The 22,139-nt window shown below is 40.0% G+C and overlaps 1 protein-coding gene across 12 annotated transcripts in view; it reads right to left on the reverse strand.

The window, feature by feature from the left end:
• The window catches only part of LOC138617269 (adhesion G protein-coupled receptor L2-like), an 84,562-nt gene that overhangs the window by 41,515 nt on the left and 20,908 nt on the right, over positions 1-22,139 (reverse strand). For 11 of the 12 annotated variants that reach the window (XM_069692104.1, XM_069692103.1, XM_069692098.1 and 8 more), the window contains exons 3-4: positions 6,804-7,017; positions 2,262-2,371 (exon numbers count right to left, since the gene is read on the reverse strand). In XM_069692104.1, the coding sequence (XP_069548205.1) occupies positions 2,262-2,371; positions 6,804-7,017 (324 nt within the window). Of the gene's footprint in view, positions 1-2,261; positions 2,372-6,803; positions 7,018-22,139 lie in introns of those variants that run through there. The other variant, XM_069692099.1, reaches the window with a different exon arrangement.

Consider the following 22,139-nt stretch of genomic DNA (forward strand, 5'->3'; position numbering starts at 1 on the left):
CAGACACGTTATGACTAGGGACAAGCTATGTGCCATGCTTTCCAGCGCATTCAACTTTTCATTCTTACCGTCTTTATCTGCCAACAAAATAATGCATTGCCCACTGTAAAAGCAGAATTAATCCCTCTAAAAATGCTTCTCCTAAGTGGCAGGAGAGAAAAAAAAATCTCAAAGCCCTGGTCATATATAGATAGATAACATTCTCAGAGAAACAGCACAGAAAATTATTCTTGGCATGTAGTGACTGAGGGTGGGATCTGTTCAAACTTTATAAACACAAATCACAACTCGATTCCAAACTTGCTCGCCCACACACGTAAAACATGACACGGTGCTAATGTTACAGACCAAATTCTTAAATGAGCCGAAGAGAGCAACAGCACATGAGATGACTGATGGGTAGTCGGTCTAATATGGAGTTTCTTTAGTCGACTGTTGAAGCTGCATAAACTGGGCAGAGGAGGGGAGAGGCTGGAGACAATATGTGAAAGATTGGAAGTTAAAAAAAAAGTGAGAGCAAAGAGTTTAGTCGGGAGGGAACGAGACCAGAGGTGAAAGGAAGGTCTGTTTGAAAGAAGAAGAAAAAAGAGTGACCATTTCTGAAAATGTTTACATTTCATCAATTTAAATACTAAGTACTTTCACAGGCAGGGATAAACCCTGCAGCTGATTTTATAAACTAATCTAAAACACCCTTTTAAGGTAGATGAATTCAAATCAGATGTCAGACACAGTTTATGATATTGCTAGACTTAACCAACTCTGCAGTACATTTAATTAAACCATATTTACACTGCAGGACCAGAGACGATCTATGACTGAATACAGGAATTTGTTTAATCTAAGAAAAAAATACGGAATTGTCTCAAAATCTTTGGATTTCCACACCAATATCTTCTTTAATATTTTCCACAATAAATAAGTGAATGCACTCTACTTATTTTAAACTAGTGTACCCCATTGTTTCGCAATATTTCAGAGGGACAGTAAATTTGAAGTTAAAGCTTACAGAAAAAATTAAAAGCTCAGTTCACAAAACATATTTTCTCCTTTACCCTTCCTCATTGTATTTAAGCATGCAGATAGTTTTGGTTTTATTTGCCTAGGTGTGGAAATATCTATCTCTGCTACCACCCACATACAAGACAGTTAAAAGAAAAAAAACTTTTTATGTGGTCTATTTGTTCTGTAGAAAGTAGTTTCTATGAAACCTGTTTAGAGGCCTGTAAATTATCTAGAGAAACAGCAATTCTGTTTCTGAAAAAGATTTTGCTTTTGAGACACTCTAAAAAAAAAAAAGTCAATGCTGTGAGCACGACAAACTACCAACCAAACATATATTTACTGCTGTTGTGGCAGAAGACTCAGACAGACAGGGATGGGGTTTAACAGCCAATATATCAGATCACATCCAGAATCCAATCTGCTTGTAGAATTCAAATCATTTGTAATCTTTTTGAATCTAATTTGTTTTTTCAGTATTTGTATCCAAAATTATACTGTAGATACCTAAAACTGAAAGATTTATATCAGCAAATAACTAAAGTAAACTAAAAACACTACAGTTTTTATTTATAGGCAATTAATGTTCACAACAACCTGAAGAGACATAAATGGTGATGTTGACCCCGTAACAGAAGTTGGCTGATGAGTTTAAAATGCTGATAAGTATCAAAATGTATCTTGTTGAATTACAAATACACTTCCACACAGAAAGCACAGTAAATGGAGAGCAGCAGAGATTTTAAATTAATTAGTTAAAGCTAATCTATCACCAATCACATTTGGCATTTTCACTGCAGTGAGTGGGCAGCATCACCTAAAAATGCAAAGAATGTTAGCTGAATGTTTTCGAAATAAGAGCAAAGAGAGATAAATAGTTCACTAAGATATTTGTTTGTTTGTTTGTTTGTTTTCCATAATAGAACCAAACCCTAAACACAGATATATCAAATAGAGCAAATAAAACCGCTAAAATGTTCGGCATGGCTGGATTCCATTAGAGGTAATTGAAAAAATATGTTGCCTGTTTTTTTTTTCATAATAGGGGTGAACTGAACCTTTAAATGACTGAAACACTTCACATTTCAACAGAATGTATAATTATTAATGCTGCAATCTTGTTACAAATACAAGAGTTGGAGTATCATCTGTAAGACAAACTGCAAAGTACTTGCAAATCAAGAGAGACTGCAGTTGCATCACACACTTTAATGACATACAATAAGATTTCAGTATGAGATTTGTATGGCGATACTTACTATAGGGAACACACTCATACTGGACCTCTAAGTACTTGTAGGTGCCAGGGCATGGATCAGGAAAGACATCAGAGCCAGTGACAACCACACACTGCGTACGGTTGTTGCACCTAGAAAAAAAAAAGATTGACCAGAGATTTCATCATGACTACCCACAGCAAGAGTACTCCGCAAAGACAACATTAATAACACAGAGGGGGGGAAAAGTTCATCGTTACAGCTACACTGAAATTGATGAAATCCCAGCCCGGACTGTCACTTATGCATTCTAGTTTAAGCCTTTGCAAACAGAGAGAGGAATGAAAACATTAAGGAAGAGTAAACGAATGTGATGTGCTGAATGAGAGAGTGAGAGAGGGCAGCTAAAGGCATGTTAGGTATTAGTGTCTTCATACCGCTATTGAAAAAGAAGACATTCATTAAAACACACACACGTGCGACAGGTGGTGGTGACACGCAGTGGACTGGAATGGGTGGCCTCTAGTGAAACGGAGCGGCTCCTCTGCATGTACGCAACAAACAAGACATGACTGTGTCATTTCTATGACAGGTTATTTGCCTTCCAGTATGAAATGGTGTCCCTCAGTGAATTAAGAGTGTGATGTGTGAACTGCAAAGATAGCTTGCGTGTCTTCACTTGTATTGTACGTGTGTGTGTGTGTGTGTGTGTGTGTGTGTGTGTGTGTGTGTGTGTGTGTGTGTGTGTGTGTGTGTGTGTGTGTGTGTGTGTGTGTGTGTGTGTGTGTGTGTGTGTGTGTGTGTGTGTGTGTGTGTGTGTGTGTGTGTGTGTCCGCAGATGTTTCTGGGTGCTAAAAAAGTTCAAGCGAAGAAAGAGAGGGGGGAAAAAAGACCAGCAGAGGACTGAGTTTGTGTAAATACTGTATAGGGTGAAATTGGCTCCACTTCAATCAAGCTCTCTTGAGGCCGAGGGATTGAGAATAATATCAGTGGTAACAGAGGTAAACAAGAAAAAAAATGGCACTGAAATAGGACATTCAACAATTTGCAAGCCTGAGATAAATATTTCAGAAAGTCAGTGGCAGAGATGCAAGTTGAACATACATTTCAGGGTTGTTCAAAGAACCATTAGACATTCAAGAGGCTTTCTGTCACTGCTGTACAAGAACCACACAAAACCATGACTGTGCACTTATGAGGGTTTTTATAGTAATGAATACAAAGGTAAATGTATATACGTTAACCAGAATTGACTTTTAAAGCCACACTCAAAATCCAGCCATGTCTTTTCATTAAAAAAACAAAAAACAAACTTCTCTTAAAACTAATGGATTATTAAGTATTATATATGAATGAAAAAGGTGCAAAGTCCATTACGGACACAACAAACAGCATCAGCATCATCAGCAATGGTTTAAACATCATTGACAATACGATGCCAGCTGCACTTAAGAGATCCGCTTTAGTAGCTTCACTGCAGTGAGGACTTAGGAGAGCTGCCGTGAGGGAGAAGGGTCACTGCATCAAAATGTGAACTGACTGACAGCAGACGAGAGAAACAGAATGGCTTCAAATGCACCCAAGATATTTGATTTAATTCAGTGTTAAGAGTTTATACGTATGACTGACATCAGCTTGAAGTGGTGGAAAGTACATTTAGTCAAGTGCTGTACCAATGTTTTGACATACTTATAATAGACTTGTATATTTCATTTTGTGCTTCTACTCATTTTCAAAGGAACAGAATGTACTCTACCTGGGTCAGGTGTCACTTATGGCAGCTCGTTGAAGATTACCATTTAACGTACAAAATATGCAGTATAATTAGCTTTATTTGATATAGTGCATTGGTATGGATGTAAGTATACAACAATAAATCAAATAAGTAGAATTAGCTTCACCTCTAGCAGTGACAATAATAAAGTGCTGTTTACACATGAATGCATTAGTAATAAAAATCCATTATTAACATACAGAGAATAATATAGTCTCTAAATGGGGCCATATTTCATTATACGTTTTTTATTTTTTTTATTTTCAATGCTTGCATACATTATGGTGTTAAGTGTTTTTACTAAACTAAAATAAAATCTTTTTGGTAATATGTGAGCAGAAGAACAACCTGTAAATACAACATCGACACACAAACACCTTATAAAGTTGCTATGGCAAACAGTAGTTTCTTTACATGCTACAGAAATAATGGAGCTCATTGGGAGTCGTGTTTTTGGGAACCTGAAGATTAGTCTCTCTCCTTTTTTAGCTCTGTTTTTGGTCTCCACCACTCCAGAGGGAAATATCTGTCTATTGAGGAAATAAATAGCCAGATAAATAGTGGATAGTTGTCTGCTGTTGTTGAGCAGGTAGTGTGCAGCTAGTTTGATGAAACTTGATCAAAACATTTAAGATACAAGCTGGAAAATGAAAGCAATTACTGAAAAGATGTTTTGTAGAACTGAGGGGAGTTGGAAAGTCACAAGATGATTCTCAATGGGTTCATCACTACATGATGGATCCATTGTCAGTGCAAAATATTGATAAGCACACCCTTCAAGTAAATGATCGAAATATATATTCAACTACTGGTCATTTCTTTCAAGCTGTAAGAAATCCCTGTTGCTTATATTCTGCTGTCAATTTAGACACTCCTGCGTTGGAGAAATGGGAGGTGTTGCTAAGCCCTTTGACAGTCTTCCTCTGTTTTAAATGGCAGCTGAAATCACTGCATGTAATCTCTATTGCACTGAACACTATCCCATGTAATGAAGTGTTTGAATCCTGCTTGGCATCTATCAAAGAGCTGCATCTGTTAGTTTTACTGGGTCAGGTAACATGTGGCCATTGAAATAAGGTAATGGAAGTCAGCCGAACAGCCGCATTTAAATGATCTTTTTTTGTGTGTGAATAGTTTTTGTACCTGCGCTAGTTGAAAACAGAGGTGAAGGAAAGAAAGCAGGCAGAGAGAAAGTCAGACGTATCTTCCATTTACAGTACAGGTCTGAGGGAATGATCACCTGAATATTAAACGGGCCCACTAACCTGAACTTTCCATCAGTTTCTTAATACATATTTCATCCAGCCACTTTTTTTTTTTGTCAACAACCAAACATTTTACTTGACAAATCACTTTGATGTAGACAATGTTGAAAATCAAGCCATTTGATTCCTGTCTAGTTGTTTTTGTTGTGAAAAACGGGCCACTGATGAATACTTTCTTTTGCAATTTCCAAACCAACAAAAGTGCCACTCTGAGCAGCAGACGTCCCACTGTTTCTGTCTCCCCAATCTTGTTTAATATGTTTGTTTAGCCGTCTGTGGTGCCATCTCCTTTTGTTAATCTTGACGAAATTGGCAAGGCATTCAGTCTTAATGTGACGCAGTTTAAACACCCTTGTTCTAGTTTGCTGCAGACGGAAGGAGGACTGATCAGGGTCTCCCAAAGCTTTGTGACTGCTTTAACATCCCTGGTTATCACATCGACTTTAATTACGGTCAGGAGCCCATTTCCTCTGATCTGAATCATTAGAATAATTTTTGTTAAGGGCTTGTGGTGCAGACTCTTCTCAAAGCCTTCGTTCGCACACTGCCCCCAGGGAATCTTAGATGGAGATAAGTTTGAAGTGCAGCTCCAGCAAGTGAGATTCTGACTTGTCAACAGATGTGGTGCGCAATGTAGCTGGTTGGAGTCAAACCGAGGGGCATGGACACGGTCAGCAACGTGTTACTGTATGAGTGCACTGGGACTGTGGTGTAAATTTAGATAGACAGAGTAAGACAGCAGGACTAGATATCTATTCCTGAAACTATTCTGTGGTGCTGCATCTCATGGGAGAAAGTACAGAGGAGAATGAAACAGGGGAAATCCCAGAGGTCTGAGATGGTGGGCGATGATGCTCGGAGGCGAGTTAAAGGCCCTACCCCCAGCTTTCCTATCCCCTCGGTTAGGACGGAGCAGTGCATTAGAAGATAAACTGTGCTTGTTACTATTTGTGAATAGTTCATCTATTGCCCTTTAAAAAATACACACAGCTCTAGGGTAAGTAGCAGTCGAGCTGAAGTGTTGCCGTGCTGTCGTTTGACAGCGAGGCAGCATCCTGTGAGAGGGTAACCAGGATAAAAGGCATGATGATGGGCATTGCTCACTACCTGCAGCACAGCCACTTCAATGCACGACAAGTGTTTGAACAAAGCAAGCCCAATGTTCCAGATAGGGAATTAAGAGGGTGTTCATGAGACTCCCAGTCTCTCTGAGCTACGCTAATTATGACTCAAACAGAAGCAACAACGCGCAGCTGGTGTGAAGAGCTCTGCCACATGGATGTCAATTCCTGCCCGTCAAGAAGGAATATGCACCCCAGTTTTCTGAATTTCAAATGCCGCCTACATAATCTAGTCAATGAAGGAATAAGTCAAATTTAAAAGGTGCGAGATGTCGATTGTCCGGTGTGTAGGTGGTTGAGCAAGCAGGGTAATATTTTCAACTGTTCTTTTGTGTGCGGAGAAAAAAAACAAGGTCCATACTTTTCCACCCCAGCTCCTGGTTATGTTTGTGAAATAAGATCCCTCCTCTCCCCAGCGGTTTACCTTTGTGATATAATCTTGTAGGCATCGGGGAGGTAGCAGTTGATGTTCTCCATCTGGAACGGGTCAGCGTCACAGATCTTGTCGTCAGTCCGGCCGTAGTTGGCCGTCTCGATCATAATGACATCACTCCCTGGGCAGCGGAGATCAATTGCATATCCTTCGCATGAGAGTTCTCTCCTGACCAGGCCGAAAGGCAAGGCCGCACGGCTAAACCCTGACGGAGGGGGAGACACACAGAGAAGAAACTTTAAGCACACAAAAAAATTAATGAGTTAGAAGGATCACTGCTTCGATACAATAAGACCACACATCATGCAGTAAAAATCCGCTGGCACTAAATAAATAGGCAACAGCAGTCCAATGTTTACCACAGTTTTAAACAGACGGGCCATTACACACGATACAGGAATGGGGAAAGACGAAACAATTCATCTCTCCATCTCTGTGGTCTTGGATGTTGGCTAAGACATCAAATCTTCAGTCAGCAGAGACCAATGGTAACCTCATAAATTCTTGAGCAAATACAGAGGCTCCAGTGGATCAGGAAGGCCTCCACCTATAGAGGACATCCACCGGAAAACCAAACCTATCTGGACTGAGAATAGTTTGCTTTACAGTCGTACGAACCCCCTCATTTGTTTCTTTTGCTTTACTTGCTCTGTAAAGAAAGGCCGAGAAAAAAGCAGAATCCCGGCAGAATGGAGTGTAATATAATCCATTTTACAGTGCCGACGATCGAACAGGGGACAGTCTGGAGTCCAACAGGAGGAAAAATCTATAGATGGAACACAGCAGATGGGGGCGCAGCCAAATAGCTCTACTTTGGAGGAAAATGAACTATTTCAGTCAAATCTGTGCCCCATTTCAGCAAATTACATTGGAACAGGTTATTCCTCTGCATGTCCTTTTTTTATATAAGTAATAAAATGCAATGTCACAACTGGAGTAGAACTACAGATATGATTTATAAATAGAGGGAAAAGAAACTGAAGAAAGAAGGAAAGAGAAATCCATTATGTGAGGTTAAAATGATCTTAACTAAAACAATGTAACTGCCTGCAATTCTGAGAAAACAATTAGATAAAATCTAAGTAGAACATGGAAATGTGTTCCATTTAAGAAGTGCAAGCAGAGCGCTGCATGAACTGTCAATAATCGCCGTTGTTTGCGGCAATGGTGGGGCCCTGAGGGGGCAGCTACCATTTGTATTTTCTGCTCTGCTCTCTCCTAATTAGCCCTCCTTTCAGCATGTTACCTTTTCCATGCTCCCATTGGCTTGCGAGCATTGTCATGTACTAACACTTACCACCCCGGGTTCACTTTGCCCCCTCACTCTAATTATCCTCACACTTTTGACAGTCAGGGCCTGACGCAATTAGCATTGTTTGAACTGCTCGAAGCTGAAGTGATTCCGGCTTGAAATTCCTACCCTTAAACCTCGACCCACATGTCTGCTAGTCATTTCAGCCCGCTGTGCCTGGCTCAGTCATAATGATATTCTATGTCAGTCTGCACATGTCATACCGGCAAATGGAAAAAAATAACATCTGTAAAACATACACTATTGAGAATATAATGTTAAAGTCATTGCATATTAGGACACACTTCTGTACTCACTAGTAGTGGTAGCAGGAGAACAAAATATGAAACTAATGGTATAAATTCTCTGGCATTTGGCCACTAGACATTTCATTATAATACCATGATCTATCTAATGGCCAGTAGATTCTGCTTAGCTGGACTGTTTATCACCTCATTAGGAGACGTCAACGTAGCCAAACCATAAGTGGAGAGCTGTGGGGTCACTCCATCTTTTCCAATAACCACTACAATTACCCAAACCTTTCAGAAAACCTGTCCAGAATGGTGGATGATAAAACACAGAGAGAAGTCGCCGGCTTTACAGCGAAGACTAATGATCGTCCCGCCTGCCATTCCTCATGGAAGGAGTGACGGGTTTATCACGGCAGCTACAGAGAACAGACAGAAAGAATGCATTTCATGGGGTTTTAAAATTCTGAGCGGAGAGACCATCTTTCCGGTAAAACACCCTCATGGAACACACACACAAGAGCACGCCATCTGCATTTCGTAACCTCTTGTCTCTGACTGTCGACTCGCGATTCTGCAATCTATCAGACCACTATGGCATGATGGCATACTGTTGTCAACAGAAGCCTAGCGATTGATTAGGGTGGTGCCTTGATGGTCTCCTCCTCCCTTGCCTGTATAGATCTTTCTGGTCATAGGCTAACACTACATCAATTAGGGGGAGTATCTAGACAGTACTGGCGGCCTAAGGAACAAATTGCTTCTTCTCTGAACTGTGGATAGTCTCTGCCTCATTAATGACTGTCTTGTCAACTTGTAATTGGCCAAGTAATGACAAATCTCTCCAAAAAGTTAAAACATATATAAGGGCGATTTGTTTCCACCATGTAGTGAGAGGAGAAGTGCTGAATTCAAAGGAATATATATTTTGGTCGACTTAACTGGAGAAGGAAATGCTAAGAAGGAAAAGCTTGTGACAACAAAGGTTTCTGGACGCCGGTTTTCTTCTCTGTTGATTTTCTCAGTTTAAACAAGTTTTGGGAGATTTTGGAAAGAGGGGAAGATTGTTTGTGTGCACAAATGTCAATGTCTTAGGGAGGTATGAAAAGCTTTTCATCTCACGTTCTGTGCTTTGTTTGACTGTTCAACTTTGCAGCAGTTGAAGATTGCGACAGAAGGGCACCAGCTGCAGGGAAAACGGTATCAAGAAAACTGCAGGAAAAAATACATATCATAAACCGTCTGCGTGTGTGTGTGTGTGTGTGTGTGTGTGTGTGTGTGTGTGTACACATTCTTTTTACCTTTTTGGGATATTTGCAGGTGTAAAACTGACCTTGTCAGGACCAGAAGTCCTCATAGGGATCAAAGCCTGGTCCTAAGGAGGTTAAGTGTCCTTTGTGAGGTCCTTGTTAAAATTCGGGGTAATGTTTGAATTGAGATTAGATTAAGATTATGGTTTGGCATTAATTGGTTATGGTTTGTGGTAGGCTTTCCATAATAGTCAATAGAATGTCCCAACAAGGATAGCTCTGCCAACTGCATGTGTGTGTGTGTGTGTGTGTGTGTGTGTGTGTGTGTGTGTGTGTGTGTGTGTGTGTGTGTGTGTGTGTGTGTGTGTGTGTGTGTGTGTGTGTGTGTGTGTGTGTGTGTGTGTGTGTGTGTGTGTGTGTGTGTGGAGAATAGGGTGTTCCAGTTGTAGCTTTACCTCAGATGAACATTGAATCACAAAATCAGTGAGGGAATTCAATAATGCTTTATATAGAACATATAGTCAAATTGCCATGGTAACCACTTTGATTTAGCTATAATTGGCTCTGATCTCTATTCCTGGCCTTGTTGACATGAAGCCTTATCAGGCATTCTGGTCAGTGAGTGACTGCGAGGAAAGTAGCTTTTCAGATTCCTCCCCCTGACCTGCCTGCTAAGCCGTCTATTGAGCTCAAGAGAGCAAAGCAAGGGCTGGAACCGCTTCTCAATGTGTTGCATTCTGGGAGCTTTTTCTTCTTCTTCTCCAGTTGACAGCCTATAATTCACTGGTGACAATCCCCCTCATAATACATATTTTGTTTTCTATCAACACCCTTGAAATTGGAAGTGGTACTGTGGCTCAGATGGGTGCATCTGAAACCATCCAGAGTTACACTCTGTGGCTTTTAAAACCCAGGAGATGAAACGAAAAGATAATGGAGGTTTGGTGTTGAGATATTGCCATTTGGCAACTGCAAGCGGTGGACCATAACACACATGTTCGGGTTCATCTTTGCTGCTCTGCGTGTTAGCGCTCAAGAGTGCAGTCGTGACCAACCTTTAACCCGTCAACCTCCACAGCATCAGGACATCAGACGGTGGGAGAAAAAAACTGTAGGAATGTTTGATCCCCCCCCCCAAAAAAAAAGTGGGCCATTTTTGGAGGGTAGACAGAGTGGCGATGGCTGGCACAGACAGAAAGTAAAGGCGTTGGTTGACGCTTGTCATCCTCCATTAAGGTTCCTTTGATTGGCCTTTGTGGTCCTGGAAACGGCAAACAGCTGCATGCAAATGGCCCTGTTTCCCCAAGGCTGGCCCCCATTGTTCTGGGCTTTGGTTTGACAGGGACGCTTTCTCTGCAGCATAAAGGAGGGTGTAGCCTTTAGTCAAATAAGAGTGCCCCCACCGTGGTCACAGCAGGAGTACTTCAAGATTGTTTGTCTTTTTATGTTGTTTTATTCCCTATACTACTGGTAGCTAACATCTTTGGAAGAATGAGCAAATCTTAGAGTCAAGCTTTTCCTCCAACAGCGGGAGATGCCTCCATAATCCAATATCCGGAGTGACTGACTGGTCATACAGCATGTTTTGCTCTAGTGGAGGAAAGATTTTCAATGGGAACTCATAAAGTAGGACAAAAAAAATATAATAAACATATTTGATTTCTAAATATTAAGGAACAAAGCTTCATCAATGTTTTGTCTTTTTTTTTTTTCCCCCAGCCTCTTTGTTCTTTACAGCAGCTTTTCTAATCTGTTCAGTGGAACTTTCTGATTGCTGGCCAAGTAGAAAAATGAGCTTAAAAAAATCAAGAGAGCACTACGGTAAACCTTTTATGTATTAAATAAAACATAAGCACACTTCAGTCTGGACATATTTCTCTAAACTGGCAAACTAAAAAGTAAAAAATTCGAATTCAGCAAAGACAAACAAAATGTCTATGTACACATCCCCAAATTTGTGAAGCACCCAATGCTGCTACCTAAAATGTTCACAAATGCAGAGCACGGCCACCCATCAGATGTGAGAGACACAACGAAGTGAGGTGGGAGATGAGAAATGAGATTTGGGATTTACAAAGTAACACCTGCTTTTCAAATATAGACTACAGAACTCTTCACTATGCCACAACAGCTCACATTTCATTTCAACTGTCGAAATGTGGTGAAACACTGAAAATCAAGTTGGACATATGGCACCATGTCCCGTGACACTTTAGTCCCCGCTCTCGTCCACTTTGCTGGGAATTGTTTCTAAAGACAGTGTCAGACAAGACCACAAACCCCGGGGCTACACCCGCCTTTCCCAGACAACTGCTATCAGACACTCTTGATTCCCATATAAGTATTCTAAAATAGAAACTGGCAATATAGGACCGAGTCCATTTGTGGTTAGATGAAGCGCTCTCAGTCGTATTCTTTTTCTCTTTAATGATACATGAATTCATCGTTGCCACTTCAAATTCCAAAGCTGTCATTTGTATTCATGGCCATTGGTTTTTCTCTAACTCATCTCCTAAATGTTTTCTTGCCTTGAAAAAACAGTATATAGGTGGAGAGAGTGACACACTCCCCCGTTGACACATCTCGTTGAAGGGGTTTAAGGAGAAGGATTTATCATATTGCTGAGGCTAATCGTGACAGACCCTGCTTTTTTTTTTTTTTTTTTTTTTTTTTTTTTTTTTTTTTTTTTTTTTTTTTTTTTTTTTTTTTTTTTTTTTTTTTTTTTTTTTTTTTTTTTTTTTTTTTTTTTTTTTTTTTTTTTTTTTTTTTTTTTTTTTTTTTTTTTTTTTTTTTTTTTTTTTTTTTTTTTTTTTTTTTTTTTTTTTTTTTTTTTTTTTTTTTTTTTTTTTTTTTGCCACCTCTTAACTCCTCAGGTGGGTCCATTTGGAGAGAGCTCGATCCTATCACACCTGATGCAGGCATGTAATATTTTCTCTGTTGAGGGAACAGCAAAACCTTAGATGGAAAGTGTGCTATTTTTTTTTAACTTGAGTCTTATTCTCATAATTGTGGCCAGTCTGACAACCGAGTTATTCTTAAAATTTTGCACATACCACCCTTGTAAAGATTTTGGAAAGGCAGCTCACTCAAAACAATGTATACTGATGCTAGCTGCACAAGCATGCTAAAGGTTTCCAAGTAAACAAAAAAAAAAAAAAAATTGTTAGTCAATATATTTTCAACACTTTGGAGATACACTCATTCCCTGTCAAGCTCAGAGTTAGATTACTATCTTGCGTGTATGGTAAATCTGCTTTGAAGCTCTAAAGCTAGGAGCCAGTCAGCTTAATTAGTACAAATACTGGAAACGGGGGAAAACAGCAAGCCTTGCTCTGTGCAACAACAAAATCTGCCTACCTGCTCTAAAACAATAAAACATGAGCGTCGTATAACTTTGCTATATGACAATTTGCTTAATTCATACATTCATACAAAATGACATTTCCTGACAATTCTTTTTACATTTGCATTCCTGTGAGGTTGCTGAGCAAAATAGACTCCACAAAGTGTCTGCATTGCCAAGTAAATGCGAGAAATGTCTTGTAGCTTAAATCACAATTGCAAACAGTTGAGTTGGATAAAACATTCACGCCAGCCTCTCTCTGACTTGTTGATTCCAAGTTGTAGATGTCTGGAATGTTTGATGACGACACTGATGGTAGTGGCCTCTTTATGAAAAGAAGATGTGTTAAGATCATAATCCGATAACACTAATACAATCCATGCAGCAATATGTTATATGAGTCTTTTATCTGCCCTCATATGGAAATGACCTGATACTAATAACGTAACACAAATGTGACTAATTGATGCTATTTATTTGATGTACGTGGTTATAATTATAGCTAAGCTAAATGGCTGCTGACTCCATGCTACCAATGTATCGTGTATATATAACGAGTGGAGTCGATTCTGTCCTTTAAGTTTAATGACAGCAAACAAACATTTCCCAAAAACTACTCCTTGAAGTGCTCGTCTCCGAGACCAACCGAAAGTGGATATTGTAGTTAGTTCTAGGGGAAACCGTCGCCTAATAAAACAACTGCTCTTGCTATTCAAATATTAACTCGACAAAATAACTGGAAGCAAAAACAGAAGTCGGTATGACATTTTTTTTGTAATTTATATTTAGCCTACCTACAGTAGAATCATGAGAGAATAAGTGGGCTCATGTTTGTTGGTACTGCAGGTAGTTTTCCCCCCAACAGCTAGTTTGCTTAGCCAGATGGTACAACAGCTAATCTCGGGAGCTCCTTTCTGTGTTTCTGTTGGACTAAAAGAAAAGTGTTTGAAAAGATCTTGTGTAAAATTGAAATCTATTTGGAAAGCTGTAGCAGCCTTGCACTGTCCGCAAGCTGTTTTGCTGCACTCGTGTTTTCTGATCAGCAAGAGCAAAATTCGCCCTATTAGTCAGAAAAGCCATAATTTAATTGAAAAACACAGGATGTTTCCTTTCAACGTGCAAGCCCCTTTATCAAACAATCCTTCTATGTACACAAAATACTTGAAATGAACAGACTGCTTTGTTTTGATGTTGCTGAAATCTCTGAGGAAACCTCTCAGGAATTACACAACGCACAGAAAATGTTTAAGTTTTGCCACAAGTGATGCAGAGTCGACACGGTGGATTATTTTGGCTCTCCAGAACAGCCAGCTCAGCTGCAAAAGGCTGCAGATGAAGAATTTCTCCCATGAGAGGAAGAACTGAAGAGGAAAAAAAAAAAAAAAAAAAAAAGCCAGAAAGTGAAGGCTATAATGACTGTGTCTTAATTTGGCCAAGAAAATCAAAGTTTTCTTCTCTGTCGATTGGTAGGATGATCCCTGACCCTGTGGGCTCACATCAAAGAAAACCAGCATGGAAAGAGGGAGCATCATTACATTACTAATACGTATAATCCTCTAAATGCATAGGGTCAGTGCTTAATATAAATCACGACAGGAATAGTTCCGCTGAAAAGACGTTGCTAGATATAATGTCTTCTTTTGTTTGGTCCATGGACACATCACTTGGATTAAAGAAAAAGTATAATTCGACACCTTGTATAACCTACTGAGAAACATCTTTTTCATAAAGATACAAATAACTGTCACTGAGGCTAAACATATGAAAAAGAAATGTTTGACTTGGAAGATGAAAAAAACATATATGCTCCCGAGAGAGTGCTACTTTGACAGAATTAGTTCATTGCATGTTCAATGTCTAACACACTGTTGCATCTCTTCAGGGGAGTTGATGAAACACATAGAAAGAGGTGAGTTAAAGCAACGCTCCCGAGTGCAGCAGGGTTACAGTTTCACAGGTTTGATCTACCCTGAGTGATGCTTAACTCCCCTTAAAGCCCATATTTTACCCCAGCACTTAAACCCCAGCTGGATTTTCCACTCAGGGAAATGTCTCAAGAAAAAGTCAGGTGCCTCCCTGAGGGTAGGGATAGAGAGGAAAAAAGAGAGGAGGAGGATGTGGATTTGTCTCCATCACATCACATGTTTGTGTCTCTGTTCTTGTTTGCTGAGGCAGACTCTCCCCCATTTCATCCTCCGAATCTGAAGCTGAGTCCAGGACTGTTACTGTTATTGTTACTGTTACGTTAAGGAGACAGGGTGTCAGGAGAAGCTGCAACTGGAACACGGATTACATGACTAATGAGCCAGAGACTACAACAATGACTAGGAAAAAGAGATCAGGGCCTTGAGATGATAATGAAGAGACAACTCTGATAAGAGACACAGACTTTATCTTAATGCAGAGGCAGAGTCTCGCATCGACACACTGCCACTTCCATTGGTCACAAGTCCAGTGTTTCCGTGTCTCTAAACAAACCCACTTGTGGCAAAAAGAATGGAGCGGTAACTGAGGTTGCATTTATGTAGATGAGATTCCCCAGTGCAGTTTTGGTACTCGTTTTGGCATAAAATTGTGCTTCTGTGTTTGATTCCAACACATGGATTTATTGTGGCTTTTGTTGATGCACGCAAAAATCCTTTCATGCATGTTTTGTATAGCCTCTTTCATTTTAACATATGTTTCTCATCTAGTGCACATTTCATTGAACATTAAAATGCAATTTTTTTTCATGCAATTAAAGCAGATTCTGTGGTGGCTTAGATTAATGGATGATTTTTTTTTTTTTATCAGTAATGTCTTCAGGACACATCCTGAGCTCCAGCTACCAATGTTCTTCCTCCAGGAGCCCTTTTTCCAGACTGTGTACTCTGCACCAGGACTGGACTTGCATCATTTAAAAAAAATGTGTTGATCACACCCATATGTGCCTGCATTTGTGTCCAGTTTGAGGAAAATTCAGCTGACATTTGCATACAGGATTACTCTCAACAGACCTCTACAATTTGCCAAACAAGGGTCAAATGACAAGGGTAGCTGAGCTAGCAAATTTAGAACAAAGCTAATCTGCTGGTATGAGACAACCATTGCTATTGCAGCTATTACAATGTTCTGTAATAAATTGCGCAGTCTGCAGATTGAGTGACTTTGTTTCATTAGTATCTATCAAAAAAAAAGAGGTTACAATGGACATATTTTAGTACAAATTATTGAATGATGAATATGTTTTTCTGTGAATTTAATACAATGACGAGCTTTGACCTCTTTGTGATCTGTCATTTCCCCAGACAAACGTTTTGAACAGAGCCGGTGGTTCGGCATACACTGTACATACTGTACTGGTCGATGGGGAAAAGCCTTTGTTGGCTTTTATACAGCTGTTTTCGAAGATTTACCAGGAAAGTCAATGAAAAAAAACAACCACATTCCTTGGCAATAACCCCCTGCTATCTCTGGAACACTGACCACTTTGATTGACTTCAGCGTGATGACCTTGCCCCATTCCCTTCCACCAGCATTCCGGTCAACGTGAGCAGAAAACAGGAGCACTGATAAGAGATGCGGAGATGGGGAGATCTTGATGACAGACAGTTTCCTGCCCCTCATCTTCGATGAGGCCATTGTGCCCTGCACATTCTATGGGGATACACGCTACAAGAGGGGGTCAATACTGATAGCGTAAGGCAAACAAAAACGTTCTTTGTGCTTCGCTGTTTCTCGGACTTTTTTTCTTGCTGCGTACATATTCAATTTCCTGCACGGCAGGAGAGGGCCTCCTTATCTTAGACTGTTTATACCTGCAAATCGGCTGGTGGCCTTTTGTTTGCAGGTGACCCACCCTGAGGTGACATTTAATTCCAAGACAAAAAAAATGTGTGGTTCATGCTCTATGGCCCAGAGTCTCAGCCTGAGGAGATTACTAATACAGTGAATGCAACAGAGCCGCATTCATGGCCTGTAGTGAGAGCTAGCCGGCAGACACAGAGATACAGAGACCCAACACACATCATTACACTGATGCACATCCTATATCTCCATTAGCCATGCAAAAGCAAGTGAAATAGAAACCAGTGGTAGCCAAACCACAGTGGGACCAGTTTCATCTTATATTTAGACATCAGTCCCTCTGCATCTGACTTCAGAGGACACGTATGAAAATTTGAGTCACAAAAAGCACATTTACCGAATCCATCATAATTTCTTTTATTGATTGCTATCCTTTCCCCACTGTCAACATCAGTTTTAACACCAGCACTTACTTTGTAAATCACAAACAGCAGCAACAAAAATGTGACACCTGAGCTGTTATGACAATTCTGACATGGAACGAGGAGGACAGGTAGAGACAAATGCATCATTCTGGAACAATTTTCACAAAGAGTAAATATAATTGTAGCCTCCCTCTCTTTTTCTTTTTCTAACAGCGATCAGCTTTTTGTTCAAATGGCCATTGTGTTCTTTTACACACATTATGTGTTTACATAATCTAGCTCTCCTTAACAAATGAATGCTTAAAATATGTCATGATTAAAGAAAAAAACAGTTGAAGTGGCAGAGCTAAAAAAAAAAATAAAAAAAAAAAATGTTGCAGGTATTCAGAGAAGCAACATGCTTTGATTGCCTTGACACAATGTCCCTTTGGTGTTAAATGTAAAATGCCAGCTTTTGTTTTTGCATTTTTGTTTAGCTCCTGTGCTTTTTGTTCAAATTAATTACTTGTGACATGCCTCCAAGCTATTTAAAAGTATTGGGAACATTGAACCACACTGAAATCCGACAGGTTCTTGTTGTCGCTGTAAATACTTTTTGTCTCTCTGTTCCAAACCTGATTTACTGTACATTGTTGGCACACACCTCCACACACACAAGAAAAGCAAGAACAAAAAAAACCAACCTCTGCAGCTTTCTATATTGTAGACTTGATTTTATTTGAAACCCTTCTGCTTCCTTTCAAGATCAAAAGAATTACTTTGTTATGGCAGCTGAACCCTCCTGTGAAGCAACGACTTACACCGAGCTAATCCAAAAGTTTAGATTCTGAGGCAAACTACTTTGTGGTTGTAAGCCGGACTCATCTATTATTTGAATTAGGCTGCTTGGAGGGATAAAAAAAAAAAAAACATGTGCAGACAGCATTTAAGAAAGGAAAGAGTGGGGTAGGCATCTGGTCAAATGTTTATACAACTTGTTACCATAAGGGGTGTAAATTGAATAGCTCTGAGATGCTGCAAGCGAGTGAGATTTAAGGCATGCTTACCAAATGAAATCAAACTGTCAGAAACCTGTAGCTTCTAGCCCATTAAATTAAGGGCTTGTTCATCAGCCGGCCGTATAACAGCGACTTTTACAATCATGTCTAAACACACTATAAAACACATGCCTCACTCCTGAAGGGACGGAGACTTGCTCTCACATACGCATATTGGATGGAAACATTTCTTGCTGCTTTACCAAAAAATGCACTCAGGAAATCATTGTTGCAATAAATCTAGGATGACCCCATCAAGGGTGATATTGTATTTCATTTCCTCTGAGTGAAATCCTGATCCTAGAGATTCATGTGACTCTGGCTCATTTAAATTTCATGTTCTCTTATGATTCAAAACTTTCCAGGCCCTCAGTTATTATTAAAACAGTATACTGTATCGTAATGTTACATAGACATATATCTAGTGCACTGCACAGACACTGAGAAACTGCACACAGCAGGCAGGGATTGTGGCAAAATGCTGAAAAACTGCATTAGTAAATTAGAAAAAAAAAAATTGAAAAAAAAACTGAGAAACGTGACAATTTATCTGTCTCTGCATGGCTCCCAGTATGCAGGAAAGCCCATTCAATGCAGATGATGAACCCCTGCCTTATTTTGAAATACTTCCAGTGGGGCAGAATTTCTATTCAAGACTGATATATCTGATTTTTTTTTTCTTCCTCTGTGCTTGTTCTCACCACACAGATTGACCAGTCATCTGTGAATCTCCCATGGTTTAGCTGATAATTCATGATCGCCCTACCATGGACCCACAGCATTCAATATGAATTATAAAATGGCAAGCCAAGCATATCAATGGATGACAGACTGGATGTCTATGGCCCGGGGCCAGAGAGGAGTTAGAGCACAATAGCTTCCCCCATTCAGTCAACCCCAGGACTGGAAATACCAGTGTGGCACGAGGGAGGATCTTCCATCAGCACAATGTATGGCACTACTTGAGACAAATATTGTGCTGAGACGTAATGTTAACCTTTACAACCTTTTGGGGAGAAACACAAGCATGCTGGTATGTTTGACCAAGGAATATTTCACAATCATAAAAAAATCTCCTTTAGAGAGAAGGGAACAGTGTGTTATGCAGAGCAGCAGGGGCTCCAAGCCAACAGAAATACTGTTCTTTTCAGGAATCGAGCGCTCCATTTTGCATTTTGCTTACACATGATTCTTGTGTCTGCTGACTTGATTATTAAAAAACCCATATGAATGTCTGCAATTAACACACTCTGGCCATGCTGCAACAATTTCTAGGACCTAAACAAACACTGCCTCTTTACTCTGATCCCGGTCTCAACAGATATGAAACAGCTATCAAACAAAAAACACTTCATGTTTTACATTTCCCTTCTGTGCAATATCCAGATATGAACGCTAAGGTGCCTGCTCTCCTTTTGGCATTCAAACACAGCAGCTAACTAAAAGTGTTGACACTGACTGCATGACATAATACCCCCCTAAATCTATATTTGTTTACTTTAAAGACTCAGATAACCACTCCCATTCAGTCACAGCAGGTATGTGCCCATGCATTTGCCCTGCCTTCGTGGCTGCTCCCTTTGAATCTGGTCGTCTTCTTTTATATCTGTAGACTGGGCGGTCTGAGACTTCGAAAACAAATCTGATACCTGCATGACCTACTTTACTCGAGCAGGAGTGTAATTTTATAGATCTGTTATATAATGTAACAAAGATGTGGAGAAAATAAAGTGCAAACAATGATAGCAAAGAAGAGCATAGAATGAATTCAGAAACATGTCAGTGTTTTCTTTGCTCCTTTATACAACATTTTAAACATTAAAAAGATTTTTTCAAATTGAAATTACTTATAATCAAATCAATCAAATGGAATTTTTTTGTATTCACATTGGCTATAATTACCTCTGTACAGTGGCTTTCATTGTCAATAGGAGAGTCTGCCATTCCAGCACATGATTCAAATTGCCTTCCCACACACAAAGGATTTGCAGGAAATGATGCATGCATGCATGTAATCCAGCGTTACTGTTTTTAATTTTATCTCCTCACCTCCTCATCTGAAGAACGAAAGTCCAAGATTGCCTCTCCTTTTAGGTCTGTTTTTGGTTCCTGCCTACTCCTCTGAGAATTATCTGGCTCTTTAGCTGCTAAATGCTCCACTATGTTCACCAACTAACTGCTAACTGTGCCTGTTTACTGTTTGGAGCTGAACAAGTGAATTTATCAGGGTTTCTTCACTGGAAACAGCTGCCTGCTGCAAATTAAGATGACTCTACGAGAGCAGTGAGAGGGAACCCAAAACAGTAAAGTTGTGGCCGAAGCTAAACAATGACTTGCAACTTGCTATAAAAGCTCTGTAAAGCAGAGCAGAGCTGTAGATTCACATGGTAATTCTCTATATTTATCATGAGCAAACACCTTAAACACGTCATCTGATACATTGATATCGTAAAAATATAGTTTATAGCCCCTTTAAAGGATAACTTTAACCGAGAGTCACTTTACTGAAATCCTCTGAGGATGACAATGTGCATTTCCAACTATATCCCTGCTAGCTTTCAATTCCATTCGATTTTGCACAAGGTTTGTCAAAACAAAAGCCCAACTGGTGTTCATTCTTCCCACTGGCCGGGAAAGTCAATACCAGGAGAGAAAGAAATAACTTTCTTCTCGGTTATGTCGATGAGCATTTCAAAGCGTGAGGAATGTTTTAGGTGAAAATCATAACCTGATTATACACTCTCCCGGTGAGGGACAGGAGGCAATTATCAAGTAGAGTTTTCGTTGCAGGGACTCCGATGGAAACATAGATCATAAGCGGTGGGATGCAGGCCCTCAGGGCTGGACAGGCTGAAGGTGAGTGGCATGTGGATAGAATCAGATATTGTTTTCAGATGGGCCCACATGCGCACGCACACACACACACACACACACACACACACACACACACACACACACACACACACACACACACACACACACACACACACACACGCACACGCACACTCCTCTATTGACGGATGGGCAAATATGCATTCTTAGGCTTGAGAGCCCTCACATCAACTGAAACCCAAAACCTGCACTTTCTGCATACCAAAGCAGTATTCCTCTTTAAGATATTCAACAGCACTATTCAACTCAGTTTCTAAGCCAGGCCAAATCAGAGGGCTATTCTTCAAGTACCTCAGTAGGACTCTCTTCCATATTATCTAAAATTGCTAATCTACAAAAAAATGCATCTGTGCTTGAAACACTGCTGGGGAAGCCTGCTCCATAGCAGCCTGCCTTTGTTAACAAATTGTACTCCACAGCAAGACCTGAAACTAAAATTGGAAGAGAAATCTATCACAGAACAAAACAGCAAGAGAGAGAAAAAAGGCAAAATGCAAATTGAAAAGGAAGCCCCCAAAATAATATGCTTCAACATCAATCTGTAATCAATGCTTGGCACACAAGCATGTGATTTTGGGTTACATTGTTTCCTGGTACAATGGGACTGAAAGGGGAAAAAAATTTAATGATCATCATTAGGCAGACATACCAACATCAGTGGTTTTGATGGGCATGTAACTGACGGGAGTGTTTTGTGACAATACTTGTAATTATAGCCAAATGTCCTAATCAAAAGTGAGGGAAGCAACCACAAAAAAAAAGAGTCCTCAGATGTCATCGCAGACAATTAAAAACACTGACACATTGTTTCCCAGTTCGACACTGCAGAATCAAGAGCCCTGCCTTTGATGGCTACAGGTATACTGGCTGCTCAGAACAATCCTGTTAAGGCGCGAATAAAAAATGCATATATCCTCTGCGGCTCCAGCACCTCAAAGTACACTCAAATAATCTATTATGAAGCTCATCGTGAAGAAAAGGTGAAGCTATGAGCCTTTAGGGGAAGGACTGTGACATACCATTTGAGTGTTGCTCTGAAAGTGAAGAAATGT

This window comes from Brachyistius frenatus, unplaced genomic scaffold (assembly GCF_029030835.1).
Source record: "Brachyistius frenatus isolate BFR_SWC_R1_liver_20210118 unplaced genomic scaffold, ASM2903083v1 Contig_12, whole genome shotgun sequence".
NCBI classification, from domain to species: domain Eukaryota; kingdom Metazoa; phylum Chordata; class Actinopteri; family Embiotocidae; genus Brachyistius; species Brachyistius frenatus.